Source organism: Lissotriton vulgaris, chromosome 9 (genome assembly GCF_964263255.1).
Source record: "Lissotriton vulgaris chromosome 9, aLisVul1.2, whole genome shotgun sequence".
Lineage (NCBI taxonomy): Eukaryota > Metazoa > Chordata > Amphibia > Caudata > Salamandridae > Lissotriton > Lissotriton vulgaris.
In genome coordinates, this window is record NC_141697.1 from 51,515,892 (window position 1) to 51,534,270 (window position 18,379).

General features: G+C 48.1%; 1 protein-coding gene across 2 annotated transcripts in view; it reads right to left on the bottom strand.

The window, feature by feature from the left end:
* The window catches only part of DPH6 (diphthamine biosynthesis 6), a 467,592-nt gene that overhangs the window by 256,111 nt on the left and 193,102 nt on the right, over nt 1–18,379 (bottom strand). For both annotated transcript variants that reach the window (XM_086937004.1, XM_086937005.1), the window contains 2 exons: nt 10,645–10,706; nt 5,582–5,676 (listed from right to left, as the gene is read on the bottom strand). In XM_086937004.1, coding sequence (XP_086793130.1) covers nt 5,582–5,676; nt 10,645–10,706 — 157 coding nt within the window. The remainder of the gene's footprint in view (nt 1–5,581; nt 5,677–10,644; nt 10,707–18,379) is intronic.

Below are 18,379 nucleotides of genomic sequence, written 5' to 3' on the forward strand. Positions count from 1 at the left end.
GCTTCGGGCTGGCCATCCCCAGGCTGTCATCTTGCCACCATTTCAATCTGAATTTAAATCCCTGTCTTAAGCAGTTTGTCAGGGCTCCTCACTCAGCCCCCTCCCCTTTATAAGGGTCACTGGCACAACATATTCTGACATTGGGCTCCAATCTTTAAGTTATGCAGATACACAGATTTTGCTCTCACTTGACAAGAACGTCAGGCAAGGCTCTATAGCGTCAGGGACTTCACAACCCAGGTCACCGAGTGGATATCTTCCAATTCAATAAAACTCAACACAGACACGACAAAAGATGGACTTTTTCTCTACTCAGAACTCACCTGGTGTTCTGTCTTCTTTTTTTTTTTTTTTTTTAAATTTTTGGAAACCTTTATTGTGCATGAAAAAGGAGGACAAATACGGGCCTACAACCGTCAGGCCGGCCACGAAACAGTCGAGCACGAGAGCAAACAATTCAAACCCCCCCAGCGGTATCAGGCAATGTAGCGACAAATAACAGCAGTTACACAATATCGAATCATGCCGCCAAGGAGAAGGAGCAGTGAAGGTTAATTTTAAAAGATTTTTTTCAAAACATAAATCGGTAAAATTAAGTCAAGGAGAACTGAGTCCATACAGTCCGCTTACAGTACATACAGGCAGCAAGAAACATGGCAATAGTGACAACACCCATCGGTTAGGCGGCACAATTCCAAACAACAGGAGCATCAGTCCGTTTCTGCATACCACCCACAGCGCTACCCGCACGTTAGAATCCTCATTACAGACCCAGAACAAGAAAAGAAAAAAGTATAAAGAGGCCATAAATAGGTACCATAGAAATTAACGAAACTAAAACATACCCCCCCACCCTACACACATGCAGAGGCTATGGCCTGCCCCCCCCCCAGCAGAGTGTCTGTCGCCCCATAAACCCGAAATATAGGAAGAAAGAGAAAAGGAGAAAGAAAGAGAAAGTAAAGGCCAAGATAGGAAGAAAGGCAGAAAAGAAAAAAAGCGTCTCATTTGACATATAGGGAGGAAGACAGTTGTGCAACCTAGTCTATAACCCCCCAATAACGAAAAAGGTGGGGAGGAGCCAATAATTATCAAGCTCGCTAACTAGCGAGTAAGGCAGTGGTTAATATCCCAAACGGGCATCGAAATTAAAAGACCTCGCAACAGGTATAAACATGTAGCCCACCTCCAGACCCTCGTGCCGCCCAGGACCAAGATCCTAACAACGAAAACTAGCAAAAGGGTATTTGTACTGCGGTCGTGAAAGAAAGAAACCATCGGAGGTGCCACAGTGTTGAGCCGGAGGCAGCAGGCAACTAAGATGGCCGCCTCGGAACGAGAAAGACAAAGAGTTAAGATGGACGCCACCCGTTACAGACAACCCCCCGTCCCAGTAGTCATTATCGGCAAGTCAGACACCCCAAAAATGAACAGAGCCGATGGCTCGCTAGGTATAAGGATAGTCAATTGAGGCTCCGACCGTGCCGTGAGCCATAATGCAGTAACACTAGGGAGGCGTCGAGGGCGAGCGCTAATCGCTATCCAATAGGTCCCAGCCTGCTGGAAGATTCAACGTGCACTCTGCGGGCGGTCCACACATTCCCCCACACAGCATTCCGAACCCGACCCCCCTCAGGTAGGAGAGCAATGCAACAAGCAAATCGAAATAGAAAAAAGAGCAGTACACGTTATAGCAGTTGCAATCCCGAAATGGGGAGGCGGTGCATGTAGAACGCGACCATTATATCAAACAGTGTGCCAGTCCGGTTGTCAGCCAGCCAGTCAATCAGAACCAGTGAGAGAAACAGCATCAACCTTGTCCTGAACGTCGAAACCCAAGCAGTCTCGGCCACCGCTGTGGGCGCTCTTCATGCAGGACAAAGGAGTAAAATGGCCGCCCTCGGCATAGAAGAAACGGAGGAAGAAGAAGGGAGTGTCCCCAATCGGCGGCCAGAGAAGCGTCCAAGGTGACGGGCTCTACTTCTCCCGCAGGGCGGCACACACTCCGATAGTAAAGAAAGGATGATGGCAGCATTCCCGCAGGCAAAGTCTCAATAAGCAGAGTGGAGGGAAACTTTGTAGCTGCAGCCTCGTCAGTAGGGAAACACTCGACACTGTAGCCAGGGACATGGCCGACCTCCGTGTACACATATTGCAACATTGTATCCTTCTCGGGAGCAGTGAGAGGCAGCAAAGGGTCCGCCAGCCGTGAGTGCCCCATGTCATGAGCAGCGCTGTCGATCCTTCGTGCCAGCTCTCGGGCATTCCTTCGCCACGTCGCCCATAGGTCTACAAATGCCGCCAGGATGTCTCTGTTAGTCAGGGCACTCAGCGGTAGTGGCCGGTCAGGTCTGTTCAACGACACCCTACGCGTAGCCTCAAGCCCCAGGAGAGGCAGGGCAGCAAGTACCGGAGACCGGGGATCGTTCCGGTAGGCAGGCACCATTATCACCCTTACAAGCAGCCTACCATGGGGGGGGGTCGACTCTGTTACCTGACGAAGTAGGGATGAAGACCACCAGAGGCAGCGCGGCTCACAGTCCGGGGGCTGAGCGAGTGAAAGCCCCCTCAGCGGCTGTTGGTGCAAGCGTCCCACGGCGGAGAAAGCGCCTTAAGATGGAGTCCGCTCAGACGGTCCGTCTCAGAACAAAGAAAAGCGTCGCCAGCATAGTCGCCGTCCCACAATTAGACACTCCGTCATGAAATGGGGTCTCGTCCCAGTGGTGAAAGCAATTCCGCTCGTCCCATCCGTCGGTCGCGCTCCGCTCAGGATCGGCCCTACCGCAGCCCTGCCACAGCTCGTTCCATCTCCCCAGTCCAGCAGCGTCAGGCGGGGAACATCGGAGCAATTTCCAGGGGCAGCGTCGGAGGTCGGCTAACTCCACAAGACCACCACCAAATCAGCCGAAAGAGGCCTCAGGAGAACGCAGACTTCCCCAGCGCGTTCGTGACTCAGTTTAAGCTAATGCAATCGAGGATATTTATCAGGATTTGAAGGCGAAAACCAGACGGATCGCGGAGCCACAGACTCACACGTCCGTCCCGTCCGCCATCTTGGCTCCTCCCCCCGGTGTTCTGTCTTCTTATCCGCGGTCCTCAAACCGAGGTTTGACCGTAGTCCCATCTTCCTGAGTACGCAATTTAGACTTCTGTTGTTAATCATGATCTTTCCTTAAAGGAGAAGGTCAATACATTGGTTGACATCTGTTTCCTTAAGCTTTGTCTACTGCGGAAAACCACACCCTATCTCCCAAGTCCATCAGAGGTCCAGGCCCCCGTCTTAAGTCAATTAGATGACTGAATCTCACCTTTTCTAGGGGTGCCTGTGTATACCAACAAACAGCTGCAACGCTTACAGAATATTGCAGCCTGACTGTCTCTCACCCTCCATTTTGATTCCATGCAAGGACGGCAGTGCACATTCTTCACTGGTTACGTATTTGTCAGAGAATTGCTTTAAATCTGTTTCCACCGTGTTCAAAGCCTTTCATGCCAGGCCCCCTATGCAACCCTTGTCCACTGTATCTAACTTTGTTTGAAGTTTCAGCTCTATACACCGCTTAAGGCTCTCAGGTCCTCTACTGCTGGGCTGCTGGCAGTACCCAGATGTTGACGTATAAATAGGACCAAAGTGTCAATCAGACATATTTATCATTTATAGAGAACACAACACAGGCAGCGCTGATTGCAACAGATGTTATTACTCTACCCAACATGACTCATTTCTTAACAACCGCGAAGAGCGGATCTAAAAACTGTTACATTCAAGTCACACCCAGGTCTCTGCAGCAGGTGTGTCACCTACTGAGATTCCTTAAGGGCGCTGAGAAGGAGATTCTGATCCTCCACCCTTGGGAGGTGCGTTTGTACTGCAGACCGGGCCAAATATTGGCTGCCCGAGGCCCAGGATGTGGCAGGGAGTCAGACACGGCTGTAATGAGCGATAAGCTTCACGGGCAATTGGTACTTGGCAGGAGGATGAAAGGTTCCGTAGGCAGGTACCAGTAGAAGCAGCATCTTTACGCAGCAGATAGTTCCCCGCTCGCAGGCCATGCCTTTTCTTGGCGGCGAACCGGCTGATGGAGCTCTGACAGTTTCTACAGCCGGAGACATATGTGAGTTGGTTTAATCGCATGCAGCAAATGCCTGCATGCAACCAGGAGGTGACAGGTTCGATACTGGCAGGGCCGTCTCATTCATTCTTACTTCCCGGGTAGAAAAAAACAGTACCACTAAAGAGCAAATATACACCTGTTTTTGAAATGACAGTATATAGTTTGGTTTGTGGCATGGATCCTTAATGAATGGTAGACATATTAAAGGGTACACGGTGGGCATTTCAAAGACCCTGGCCTCAGCAAAATGCAAGCGGCTTGCCTCCGGCAAAGAGACAAGTTTCACAGCTTCCCATATTTGTTTATTCCAAAACGCTTCTTGCAGACTGTAAAGCCAGATCTCTCGCTTATAATACAAAAACTGGCATTAACTTGAAGAAAATCTGGGGTAAACTATAAAGAGTTTAAACGATTGTGGGGAATGTACATCTTTTTTAAGGACCTTCTTATCCGTCCTGTCAAGTAGATTCATATGTATTTATATCTTTTTCAAAGACATTTTAGATAGTTTGCAATTATGTCAAAGAAATGTGGAAGGTTCACTTTAACTTGTTCAGGAACATTTACTGTCGTCTTTAACCTCAGCGGCGTGATAGGAGGCAGTGGGTACAAATGACAAGGGCAAGTTGATTTATCTGTATCAATTTCAAGTGAGTGGAGAATCAACTGGATCAGCTTTCCATGGACATTTGAGGTCAAATGGAAGAATCTCGCGGAGGCGCCCAGTCCATTCTTCTTGCTTCAGGGAGGTCTAGGGTACTTGTTAACTTCAGGAAGAGCGGTTATCATTTGTATTCAGCGGGTTTTGACACAGTTCAGAACTTTCTGCGAACGTCATCAATACTCGCCTTAATTTTGAAGTCTTTGGCCAATTTTTGGGAAACAAGAGATCAGCTGGGAAGGCCGATAACCAGGTCGACTCACTCAGTCAGGGAGAGTCACTTATATTCAAGCAATCAATCAATCACCCATTTATAGAGCACCACATATCATCTGTGAGGGTCTTGAGTAGGCCTGGCCGGTAATTTTGCGTTCTGCAGAGAACGTGGACTTGCCAAAAATTCTGTGATCCGCGGCTTTGTGGATTTTTTTGCTTGTTTGCGCTTTCAAAATGTGTGTTTGTGAGATATTTCCCCCCGAGCACGCAAACAGCATTCGTGAACAGCAAAAAAGCATTGCAAACGGGCGGAACAAGCAATTCCACGTGTTTGCTGAACTCTGCGTGCTCGGGGAGATTTTTGACCGTTTCGCAGAGCTTTGCGTAGCATGACATCGCAAATTCCGCCCACCCCTAGTCTCAAGGCGCTGGAGAAGTTGCTTGGTGTGTGGTGGTTTGAGAGAAGTGCAGCATCTGCACTTTTATGAAGCCCCAGCCGAAGAGATGACTTAAATAAAAGGTACTGGCCATGGGCGACCCAAGGCAGCGTATTACCGAACATCAAACACAGAGAAGCAATGAAACTCACACCACAATCCTCTTCCTGAAGAGCGGGCAATCCAGGGTGAAGGTTTCATACTCGCCGCCCTCGCCACATACGTGCACTCCGTACTTCTTGGACAGCTGGAAACAAAGGCAGAGGATCAGCAGGACCCATGGGGCATCAGCGACTCGCAGCAGAGCTAGGACAGAGCGCAGACCCCACTCAGACCAACATTTTCAACATTCCCTCCACAATTATTGTTTGATTATTGACCTGACCTGGACATCCCTCCTCAAAAGTGTTAATTACATCAGAACAATGTGCCATGTGAGGAAGGGAATTTGTTTGCATATGTGCCCTAATGCTTGCATGTATTATATGAACATGCTAATGCCCATGGGTGCCTTAACGTGTGTTTTTACATTTTATTACTCAACTGGTATTTTGTTTGCCGCACACCTACCGCATTTTACGTGAATCTATATTGTGTTATCCTGTGTACCACACTCTACACTTCACTGAGCCATTCTAGAAAACGTAGCCTCGTTTTCGAGTTGGAACGAGCAAAGAAAAATGTTATAAAATAGTAGACCACTCTTGTTGGTGTTAAATGTTTGTTTGCTGTGGTTTTCTCGCATTCTTATCACAAGAAAATCCTGGCATCTGCCTATTAGTGCCTATCTGTTGGATTGGTTTCTGTCAGGTGCTTTTGCTTTCATTCACTTGAATTGAGAAAAAGTGAGAAAAGTGTTTGGCGTTTCTTTTAGGTAAAAACCAACATTTGTTGCATTTTCTTCTCACAATTTAAAATGTGCAACTTTAGTGAAGTCTGCGGAGTTTGCACTGTTTTGAAAAAAAGCATTCACCTTGCACACCCTTAGTTATTTAAAAGAGAAATTCGACCTTAAATATGTTCTCTGTGCTCCATTACAAGGTGGACCCCTTCATGTTCTAGCCCTATATTTCACGTGATTTCATTCCACCACCTGCTGATCCCAACACTTTCAACTTTATTTCCACCCTCACCCCATCCCTCTCCCTCTGTACACTTTACTTCCACCCCACTCCCGGTCTCTTCTTTACATGCCAGACTTCTTTACTGGTTTTCCACTCCTGTCCCCGTCTTATTGTTCATTTCACACTCTTCCCCATGTTTATTACCATGAGTCACATTGTGCCACTCACTCTCACTTTCTGCATATTTACTTCTATGTTTCTCTCTATAAATACTCGTCTTCCTTCTTTCCATTCCAATCCACGTGCCCTCTTCCAGTTGGTTCCAAGGTGCCCCTGACAGGTGTTAGACTCTGGTTAGAAGCCAGAGGACACAGCTTAACCCAGTCATAAGCAAGTGAATCATACCTTGGGGAAACAAAGCGCCCAGAAGCCTATATTCCCCGAGTTCTTTACTGGATTGCGCCCATGACGTATCAAGCCTGATGCACGAATTGTTGCTGCTCCAGATTCTGGGTGCACTGGGCCTGCCTCGTCACTGTTTCTTTCTTTGCATTTCTCAGCTATCAGTCTGGCAATGTCCTGGCTCCTTGTGCTCTTACGCACAAGGAAATATTTTTTTCTGGCAAGCCTGGTGGGCACTGGTCACCACGTAGGTTACAGGTCTTGAAGATGACACTGAGTGGAGCGGCACAGCCGGTGCCCACTGTAGGCCCGCCAGGGTAGGAGGGATGGGGTCAAATGCCTTCTTTCCTTGGATGAGACATGTGGCTGCATTGTAGGCATGAGCCGGGCACTATCGCCATCCAGCTGTCACAGGAACAAGACTCCGATGTTATTCAAGAAGTTCGGTTTGTGGTAGTAAAGGGGAAGTTGGTTGTGGAGTGATAGTTGGTATAAAGACATCTGTGTACATTTGGCAGTGTGTTTCACGGGAGAGGTAATTGCCATTGAATTGTCAATGTTTCCTTGGCAACGTGTGTTTTGAAGGAGAAGTTGGAGTTGGTGATATTTCGGGATGTTCATGCGGCTGTAATGAGTTATAGTTATAGTGTGAACTCGTCCAGGTTGGCGTTGGAGAGATTGTGCTGGTTTGAGTTTTCTGGCACTATGCTTGCTCCACATTAAGTGTTCTCTTAACAACCACTTCATATGGCGGAGAGACTATATTTGATGTAGTGAGTGATCGGGATTGTGGAGACATTCTGTTGCACGTGTAGAAGTGAATCCTGATTCCATGGTTGGTATTGTGGACCCAGACTGGCTTAATGTGCAGGAAGACCTTGGATTCTTGTGAGACTGCCTCCACAGGTCACTAACAGCCAGTGCCGTCTAGAGCTGCCTACCTGGAAGAGTTTGCGTTGATCGAATAGACAGACCAACAAATAGAACAGTGCAGCGTTGATGTGTTGTCCGACCTTGTAGATATTTATTTTGAGAATGCAATAATGCGTTACACTTGTCCATTGAGCGGGGCATGGGCAGTTCTAGCGTCGGGTTTGACGGCTTTGAACAGGTCTTTGCTTCAGGTGGAGGCTTCTTTTAAGGTAGATGTGCAGTAAGTAGGAATGGCTGCCGTGAAAAGCTGCCTGTGTGTGTTCAGGTTACAATTTCCTGTGGTATCAATCCATTGAACTATGATGGGCATGTTATTTGCTATAAAAATATATATTCTTGTACAGCAGAACTACAGGTATATTCAGAGGTACAGTGATAAGGCTACTCAGCAGGCCAATAACAAGGATAAGCTTCAGTAATATGACTGGCATATACTGAAGTCCAATGTGGGCATATTTCATGGTGCAAGGGTGACATATTGTGCAGCCCAAGGATGGGCACGGTCTGCAGTCTAGCCATAGGCATGTTCATCAGTGCGGATGCAGGCTGGTTCTTCATGTCGACAATGGCCATGTCATGCACTGCATTAATGGTCATGCTCTAAAGTTCGATGACAGGCATGTTCTGCAGTCCAGTAACGGTCATGTTTCGTAATTCAGTGATGGGCATGTTCTGCAGTTCTACAATGGGCATATTCTTAAGGGCACTAACTGGCACATTCTGCACTGCAATGATGGGCACCGATCGGAATGGCTTGCAGTTCCATTGTGGGCGTGTCTGGCAGTCGAACAATGGGAGTGCCCGGTCCATCAATGGGCATGTCCTGATAATGGGCGTGGTCTATAACTCAATGACGGGCCTGTTTTGCAATTCAACAATGGCCAGCCATCATCATCTAGACTCACAGAAACCTAATCTGGACATTTAGTTCTGGTCTGGAGAATGTAAAGTGCTTCTCAATGCAGCAAAAATTATCTTATTGGCCAAATCCCTTGGGCTCTACTGTTGACACCGGTGGCATTTAGAAATATTGTTTAAGTATGACTGTAGAAGTGGCAGCCATGTTTGTTCAACACTAAACCAATGCTGGCAAGAGGCTTGTGGGGTCTCTAGACAGAGTAACTCGGAATCCTTTCCAAGAGGTGTGGCCTATATAATGGGTGTGGGTAAAAACATGTGAACTACAAACCTGTGCTTCCTATAGCGCGCCCATCCGACCAGTATGCTTGTTCTTCTCTGTAAGTTTTCTGTTGCTGCTTTCAAGAAATATCACAAAGTACAAGACATGCACCTAAAACAAGCCATACCTATTGCATTTGCCATTGCTTGTTAGCAGTTTCAGATAAGCCAGTAACAAGAATGCTGCTGTTGTGAATAATTATAACGGAAACTGTTTCATATCTAAAAATAAGCGACTGTGAATTGTTCATTACTACGGTCTGGTGGAAGGTTAGGGGTCTTTGGGGGTCTCAATCACCGCCTTCCTCCCTTCACACGAACACCCTCTGCAGCCCCTCTGTTAGACACGCCCCTTTAACCCCCCACATATTTCTATAGCACTTCATTTCCATATCTCACACCTCATCTCTTTCCTCTTCAGCCTCCTCTTTTCAGTCTCTCCTGACTGTACTTCCTCGCATCTCCTTCCATTCACCGCCCCCCAACACAGCTCCCCCACTCCCCTGCATGCTGAGGGCACAAGGATCGGAGGCGCAGGCATTGCACACAGACGTGTGACCCCCAGACAGGTGCTGTGAGGAACTCGCCCTGCCTCCAACCTAGAGAGGCCCAGAGCTCTCCATCGCACACACCCACCTACAACCTGATCACAGACACCTAGAGGGGATTCACGGTGCGCACTGTGCTGCAAGTGAAGTGCGACACAAAACCCTGCAGGAACACAGCATCCAGGAAAAAACAGACACTCTAAGGGAATGGATGATTAATTAAAACATGTGAAATTTAAACAGGAACCACATCGCTGGCATGGATTACCCTAATGGTTCTTCATTGTTCACAAATCAATCCGTTTTTTTACCTGTGAAGTTAATAACATAAATAGAGGGCGATAGGGACCCCTTTCAATGTCAGTTTTTTTTTAAATTAGTGATGGGTTTGTCCTGGGTGGACCAATGCCAGCTTCAGAAATGTGTGTAACCTGCAGCTCACGCGTGCCACTCCCCTGACACTCATGGTGAGCCGTGCAGTGAGTAACAGTGAACCGTGCCCGGTTTATCACTGGCTAGAGCTCATTATGTATTGTTGTTATTCACACGCGCCACACACCCCGCTCCCTTCCACGGACCATGCCTGCCACTCCTGAAAACCCCGGAGAAAGCTTTCTTCAAATGAACAGGGTGGAAGCCCCCACTAGCGCAGCAGGTGCAGTCGCACCGGGGTCTACAGGCGGGAACAGCCCAGGTCACCACATTCATGCCGGTCTTCTACCACCCAGGGTCAGGAGGGGGCTGCATTAGGGCCCGTGCCCCATTGCCACGTCACTCCTCAAGGCGCCACCATTCTTGGAGAAGGAGCGCGCTTCGCCGAAAGGAATGCTGTCTGACCCCCGGTGGGGGCATCGCGCCATCTTGAGTCAAAGCACGCAATCAGTGTCACTGGGAAAGGGAAACAAAGATGGTCTGGAGGAGGAACCGGCCCGGTGAGGTGATGGCAAGAGACAGCTCCTCTGGAGCGGAAGAGCCGCCCCCCCCCCCCCCCCCCCCCACGTCCCCCCTGGACGGGACCGCGGCCCCCCCTGGACGGGGCCGCGTTCCTGGTCGTGCCCCGGCACGCTCGCGCCATCAGCGCCGGCTTACCTCCATGAGGTGCGGCCGCACCTGAGCCAGGCCCCTTCCCAGATGCTTATCGGGCTCCAGGCCTGTCAAGAGATTAAATAAAAAACACTTTCAGAGAGGGCATCGCCGCCTCGGCAGACATCAAACGCATTTTTATTACTGTCACAGCTCCCTCCCCTGGGCCTGCGGCCTAGCCCGGTGTCAGCCTCTTGCACACCTGTTGATGACCTCAGGAGGCAGGACAGGCGGCCATCTTGAGGCAGAGGTGCGGTCACCTTGAGGCAGAGGTGCAGCCATCTTGAGGCAGAGGTGCGGTCACCTAGAGGCAGAGGTGCAGCCATCTTGAGGCAGAGGTGCAGCCATCTTGAGGCAGAGGTGCATCGCTTGGCCATGAAATAGCAACACTGGACACTCACACAGCAGCACAGAGCAAACTGAAGTGCCTCTAACATGCATAATGTTATATACCTGCAACTCACCTGACGGTTACGTCACCTTCTTTTTACTTCTGCAAACCTAACAACAAAATGCCTCAATGAATCACACAATGTTCAAAACCACATCACCCTCCAAAAAAGTGTACATGCTTCATTCACCCTAAGGGCTCACTCTCTCAAGCACCTGACATCAGACGCACGTTTGAGCCAGGAGTTGGACAAGTACGGTTGCTTCCAACTAGAAGCTTCAGGTATTATCTTACAAGCATGACAGGTTGAGTTGGCCCTGCTGGAATGAAACACAAAGATCTGACGTACCCACCCCTAAGTTTGAAGTTAACATAGAATTTGAATTTCACAAATTTGCTGCACAACGGTATCATCCGCATAGAATCATCCAACAGCTTGTGGTCAAAGTTCTCAACTATCCACCATGTGTCCATCCATGGATAAGATCTAGTGCTTTCTGGAATGTTCCAGGTGTCTGGAACAAAGAAGGAAATCCTAGAATACTTGGAGGGAAATCTGGAATCCTGAAGAAAACTTTGGAACACTGGAGAGTATTCCAGAATATCGGGATGATATCGGATGGGTAGAAGGTTGCTCTAAATTGGCTGGAGTGTATTTTGGATTCTATGGGGGAAGAACGAGGATGTTCTGGAGTGATGTAACAGAAAGTGGAAGGTGCCTAGGAATTTGCTGAAAGTTCTGAACTACTAAAGGAAACATTAAAATGCTGCATCCTCTTCTAGAACAGTGGTTCTTAATCTGGGGACCCCTGGGGGTCCGAAAAGCATACTGAGGGGGTCCGCGTTTGCTTAGAAAATTAAATAATATAATAAATTAAAAAAGTGTATATAAATAAAAGAGCAAAATGTACAATTAAAAATGTTAAAACATTCTGTAAATGTGAACGAGTTTGAAACTGGAAGCTAAAAAACGAAGGCCGTATCCTCGGGCTGATTCATGGAGCAGCAGCAATGGAACTGTACGGGTGAAGATAGGCCTCATTACATTTAGAAAATCTCCTACCTTCCTATTTAAATTTAGATTTTTAAAAAATATTTGTCTGTGATTGAATAAGATATTCCATCATTTGTTCAAGTGTTCGATGAATGCTCGTTTCTGTATATTTTGTGTGGTGTTTTGCAGTTCAAATTATCATAAATGCTAGGCTGGGGGTCCCCGGATTCCAGTGATGATTCAGTGGGGGTCCACGGAAGTCAAAAGGTTAAAATCCACTGTTCTAAAATATCAGTGGCTGTTCTGTTTTGGGGAGTTTGTTATGGAATGCTGCTCAGTGTGGGGGGACGTGGTAGAGGATTCTCAAGGCGGCCGATCCCCAGAAGAGAGAGGGTTGACCCCTCATTGAAGGAAACTGTGACGAGGTCTCTGGGGACAGCGTCGTCGTTGTGCTGCAGCAACTCCAATCTCTCCTCCATCACCCCCTCTTTCACTCTGCTTCTCATCAACAATCCCCCTGCTTACCCCCCCTCCTCACACCCCCACCAACAATGTTTAAGAAAAAAATTGGTCAAGCAATGTATTTAAAACCACATTTTCAAATGGATTAGGGAAACAAGCATTGGCAAAGCTGGCATTGGGGACAGCCTTTTAGATTGGTCAATGCTTGTTTTGTCATGCCTTTTGCAAAGCTCTATTATTGGGGAATCTGACAGGTCCTTCTTAAATTAAAAATAAAAATAAAAAATTACCTAAAGCACAAATATATTTTGGGTCTCAAGAAGCACACATTGCCATAGAAGTCCCCAATGCCTTAAAGGGAAATAGAGGACTAGTGGTACACATAATTTAGTGTACATGATTCCTAAAGAGAAGTGAAGGCACTATAACTTTCAAATCAAAGAAGCGCAGGTACTCAGTACTAGACAGTACCTGCCCCTTTATAGCACTGGTAGTCCCTACCACTGAAGAGAACTACTAAGTGCACTTGCGCTTCTTGTGAAAGAGGAGAATGCCGTCAGTCACAGTGAAGTTAGCCAATGGCTGAAGTGGGCGGACCCACTGCTCCAGGCTGTATGCTGTAGTGACCGGAAGAAAAACGTGAATGACACAGTCACAGGGCGAAGGTGACTAGCGCTGGCTGAAAGCCCCTATAAATACACTATACAAGGCACAAGTCCTATAAAAAAAAGTGGGGGACTGGCAATATGCAAATGACATCATGACGTCACGTGCTGAACGTGCCCCGGTGTGTTACACCGGGACACGTTCAGCATATTTCTGTGGGGTCCAGCTTCTTGGCAGGGGGGACGGTGTCTACCCTGTGAAAAGAGTGGGGGGACGCTGTGTACCTGCGTGTACCCCCGACTCGAGTCCTTATATTACTATACATATAATATAGTACGTATAAATGTGGTACACGGCTTGCGCGAATCCACCCAAATTGCAGCAAAGCGCTGCATAGCGTGAAAGACAAGCATAACGTCAACAAGTAATGGGCGAGGTATCTGGTCTGGAGACAGTACAATACTATTAGTAACATTAAAAGGTCTTTGCTGATGCCAGGTCTAAACCCTGCAGGTTTTAGAGTCACTTTCGAAGAGAAGTGGACGCAACAATAGAATACTTTAAGGCTGCTACAGCAACCAAGAAGAGAATTCTTCTGCAGCACAAAAAATATTTGGGTGTCCATCATAAAAAAGGTGCGCGTGACTCGTGGACTCACAGGTGCGCGCGCCTCGAGGACGCACAGGCGTGCGTGCCTCGAGGACGCACAGGTGTGCGTGCCTCGAGGACGCGCAGGTGCGCGACAGGAAAATGCTTGCAAATCAAGGGAAAGAGTGCCCATCTGGGGCACTAGTTACTTGTTGGTTGCCATGGCATAGGAGCAGCGCGCCACAGGTCTCATTTTGTCCCTCTGCAGCCACCGTCCAGAGCCCGGAGACTCCTGGTGTGCATGGGCAGGAACAGCAGAGGAGAGGGCATGGGCATGGGCGTAGGAACTGTGGGGGACGCGGGGGACGTATCCCCCCCAGATTTTGGAGTGGGGGGGACACAGGGGACAAGGGTGGGGGGTCCGAGGGGTTAAACAAATTTCCCCTCTACCTCCTGAGAGGGAGATTGGCAGGCCATCAGCGCTGAGCCACACAAAGAGTTCAAAGGGCAGTGGCAGGGGGGCGAGTGGCCTCTGACGTCACCTTATGCTGTGACTATCGGATAAATGGCCCTGCACTTGACCTGGCGCCTCTACAGTTACCTGTCTGTGAGCCGCCAATGATCCGATAGTCACAGCATAAGGTGACGTCAGAGGCCACTCGCCCCCCTGCCTCTGCCCTTTTGAAGTCTATGTGTGGCGCAGCACCCCTGAGGCTCCAGGAATGATTTAATTCTCACCTCAGCTGCCTGTAGCCAGTGCTCTGGTTGATTTGCTGGCTGACCTGACCTCGTCGTCTGACTCCTCGCACCGTGTCTGTTACCGGCTTGAACGAAGGGCTGCAGGCAGCAGCACGCTCTGATGCTCGGTTAACTTGTAAGTAGGGGCAAGGGCTGTTACACTGCATTGCCAGGGGCGCCTGGTCACATTTGAAAGTGGTGGGGGTGTGGGGTTTACAAGTTGTGACTGAGTGGAGTCTGGAGTGCAGCCTGAGCCTCGGCTCAGCAGCCTCGCCCTCACCTCTGCTGCCAGTGCTGCTTTTTTATTTTTTTTATTTATAGTGCGTGAAAGCCCTCTCCTCGTCGCTTTTTTGTTTAAATTGTGCCCAGTATGTTCTGTCTTAATTCCGCACTTTGAATAACTCCTGATAACAAAGGGCCCTTTCACGACGTGTTCCAGTAATTATTAGATTGGAATTGTGTAAATGTCACCGTGGACTAGTTAGTGTTTGCAGGCCTGTCTCTAAATTCGGCTATTCACGGGCATTGTGGCTCAATATTCTTGCTTAAATGTGATACTTTTCTAATTATCTGAATGAGGCTTACAAAGTAGATTTAGTTTTATGAGCGGGGACGTGAGAAATCTAACCTCATAAGGACTGGGAATTAATCAGAGGGCCGCTTACAAGGCTTTCAAGGGATGAATGAAATATCTGCGAGGTAGGAAGATGGGAAAAGATTCTGGAGATTGTTGTGCGAAAATGGACATTCGTGTGTTTTTAACGCATAGGCTGGGGTTGCTAGCGCTATCTTCTGTTCTGTTATTCTTGGCACTGTCTATTTGTGAGCATCGTCCTCCACCGTTGCTCTTGGCATGCAGTCAGTGCAGTGAGTGTATACATCGCGGCCCCAGGTCACCTCACACAGCCGCTGCTCCGCACACACCTTTGGTTCTCTGGGCACACCAGGTGCTGGTCTCTTCTCGGGCCCGGCGCGGCGCAGCCCAGTCGCAGATTGGACACTTATATAATGCTCTGTGTTGACGTGTGTAGTGTTCTTTAAGAACTCTGAGGAAGCCTTTTGGAAATTTTCAAGACTTTCTTCCTTAAACTACTGTGATAGTTAAGACTGTCAATGTTTTCAGTATAACTAGATTCGTACTGACACATCTGACATTAGGCCAAAAGGTTTTTTTTAATATTCATTTAGGGGATGGTGCTAGACATTGCTGTATTACATTGTGTATTCAGATTTGTCAATGTGTGAAATGATATGTGATCACCTTATGCCTACACTGTAATTTTCATAGTGTATTTTCATTTTAAAAGGCAGGGGCGGCTGGTGACATTTGAAAGTGGTGAGGCGTAAATAATGCACTGTGATGAGCGCGCGCAGCGAGCAAGGCCCAACCACCTATGGGGAATTCGGGGGTTCTCCCACGAGAACATTTTGAAAAAAGAGTGGGCAAATGGTGCATTCTTAAGCACATTTGAGAAAGAGGTATCTTGGCCAATACATCTCTGGGAGTAGCCAGACAAGTCTCTTTGCACTTGCACAGATGCATCTCTCTCCCTGCATTCACATAGGCACAGTCACCCTGCACTCATAGACCCATTACTCACCCTTCCCTGACACATCACTAAGCCAGCATTCACCCATCCACATCACTCACTCTGGACTCACACAGGCACACTGCTCACCCTATACTCACACAGACATCACTCACCCTGGACTCACACAGGCACACTGCTCACCCTGCGCTCACACAGACATCACCGACCCTGCACTGTCACAGACATCACTCACACAGGCACACTGCTGACCCTGCGCTCACACAGACATCACTCACCCAGGAATCACACAGGCACACTGCTCACCCTATACTCACACAGACATCACTCACCCTGGACTCACACAGGCACACTGCTCACCCTGCGCTCACACAGACATCACCGACCCTGCACTGTCACAGACATCACTCACACAGGCACACTGCTGACCCTGCGCTCACACAGACATCACCCACCCAGGAATCACACAGGCACAATGCTCACCCTATACTCACACAGACATCACTCACCCTGGACTCACACAGGCACACTGCTCACCCTGCGCTCACACAGACATCACCGACCCTGCACTGTCACAGACATCACTCACACAGGCACACTGCTGACCCTGCGCTCACACAGACATCACTCACCCAGGACTCACACAGGCACACTGCTCACCCTATACTCACACAGACATCACTCACCCTGGACTCACACAGGCACACTGCTCACCCTGCGCTCACACAGACATCACTCACCCTTCAATGCACTGCACTCAATAGGTTTCATATCTTTCAGCCTGTCTAGGCCCGACATTGCCAGATGACAGACTCCAGTACATAACACCACGTCAGCTGGGGCCTCTGAGCAGCTGGGGGTGCTCAGCATAGACCCAAGAATGCAAGCAGCCCCCCACAGACACTGGTGTTATTGTAGGCTGTTCGTCACTGCAACACCCTACACTGCAAAGGAAAGTGGGACTGTGCTGGTATTCAGCCACTTTTTCCTGTTCCTTGGTATCTGGCTTTTTTCTTGAGCTCATCACTTTAGTCCCTTTGCCCACCCTTGCGTTGTATCCAAAAGCCTCAAAGGTGAAGCCCAGCCATGTGGGTTGGTGCTGCTGTGAACTAAATGTATTGGCATGCAGCTTAGACAACAGTGAAACTTGCCATTCCGTACTTAATTGGTCTTATTTCACAGGTATGACATGACAGTGACATCGTCCGGGAAGGGGGTGGGGGTTGAATTACTACTACTAACACAGCAATGAAATCCGCTGACATGAAAAAATAGAATGATCCAGAAAACCAAAATCCTGTTGTGATTGGATATGTTCTGTGACACACATTACATGTGTTTTTATAAGACATGTGAAAAACACATGACTTTAGTTTTGGTTAAAATTCTTAATTTAGGGGAACAATTAATAATTTAAGTAATAAGTTACTTCCTGCAGTAAGAAAAACAATTTCTAATTTGTCATATTGCATTTTGAGATGTAGGAATGTCGCTAAGAGCGTTTAGTTTATTATTCCTTTTTTGTCCCGCCTTTGTTTTCTTGGTGCATGAAGATGCAAGATTCATATACATATTTTTTTCCCATTTGGTCTTTATTGTGAATGTAAATAAAAATAAAGCATACTTGCAGACTGTGACTACTTGCCTGCCTTTCTCAATATTTCTCTTCATAACTATGCGATTGTATACATTTAACACGTGTATGGTCTCGCACAATGGGCGGTTTGTATAAGGTCACTGGAAAGTTCCCAAGGTTGATCCTGTCCCCCCCAGAAATGTAGTGTCTCCTACGCCCATGGGCATGGGTGGCATTCCTGACCCCAGGCCATTCACCCCCCCCCACTATTATTTACAACAACATTATTAGAATGTGCCTCATAATAATTACTAGTTTGCAATGCTCTGCATAATTATTATTCTACCTCTTAAAGTTAATACAATTGTTATCGCCGCGGATGAAAAGGGCCGGCCCGGTTTTCTCTGGGGGCTGAGTGGAATGCATGCCAAGAAAGGCCCAGGACCTCTGGGCTGGGATGAACATTTACTCACAGAGCAAGCACTGAAATAAACCCGCCATTACCTTCAAGGTCAGTCATTAAAGTCGTAAAACTGAATATTTTAATTGAATCCTAATTGCTTCCAAGGTTTGATACATGCAAGGAAAGTAAAAGCGATGTCAGGGCAAGAATGATGGCTCGCGCGCCTTAATTAATTTCTCCAAGTCTGCGCCCAGGAGTTGCTGTGGGATTTTGTGCCACCCACACACCCACCCCATCCATCCACCCACCCACCCATCCATCCATCCTGACTCCACCGGTGCTAGCGCGAGGCGCGAGTTAGGGAAGGCAAAATGCGGCACAACTTATCAGTAGAACGAGGCAGTAACTTGCCCAGCACAAGGACTGCCAGAGG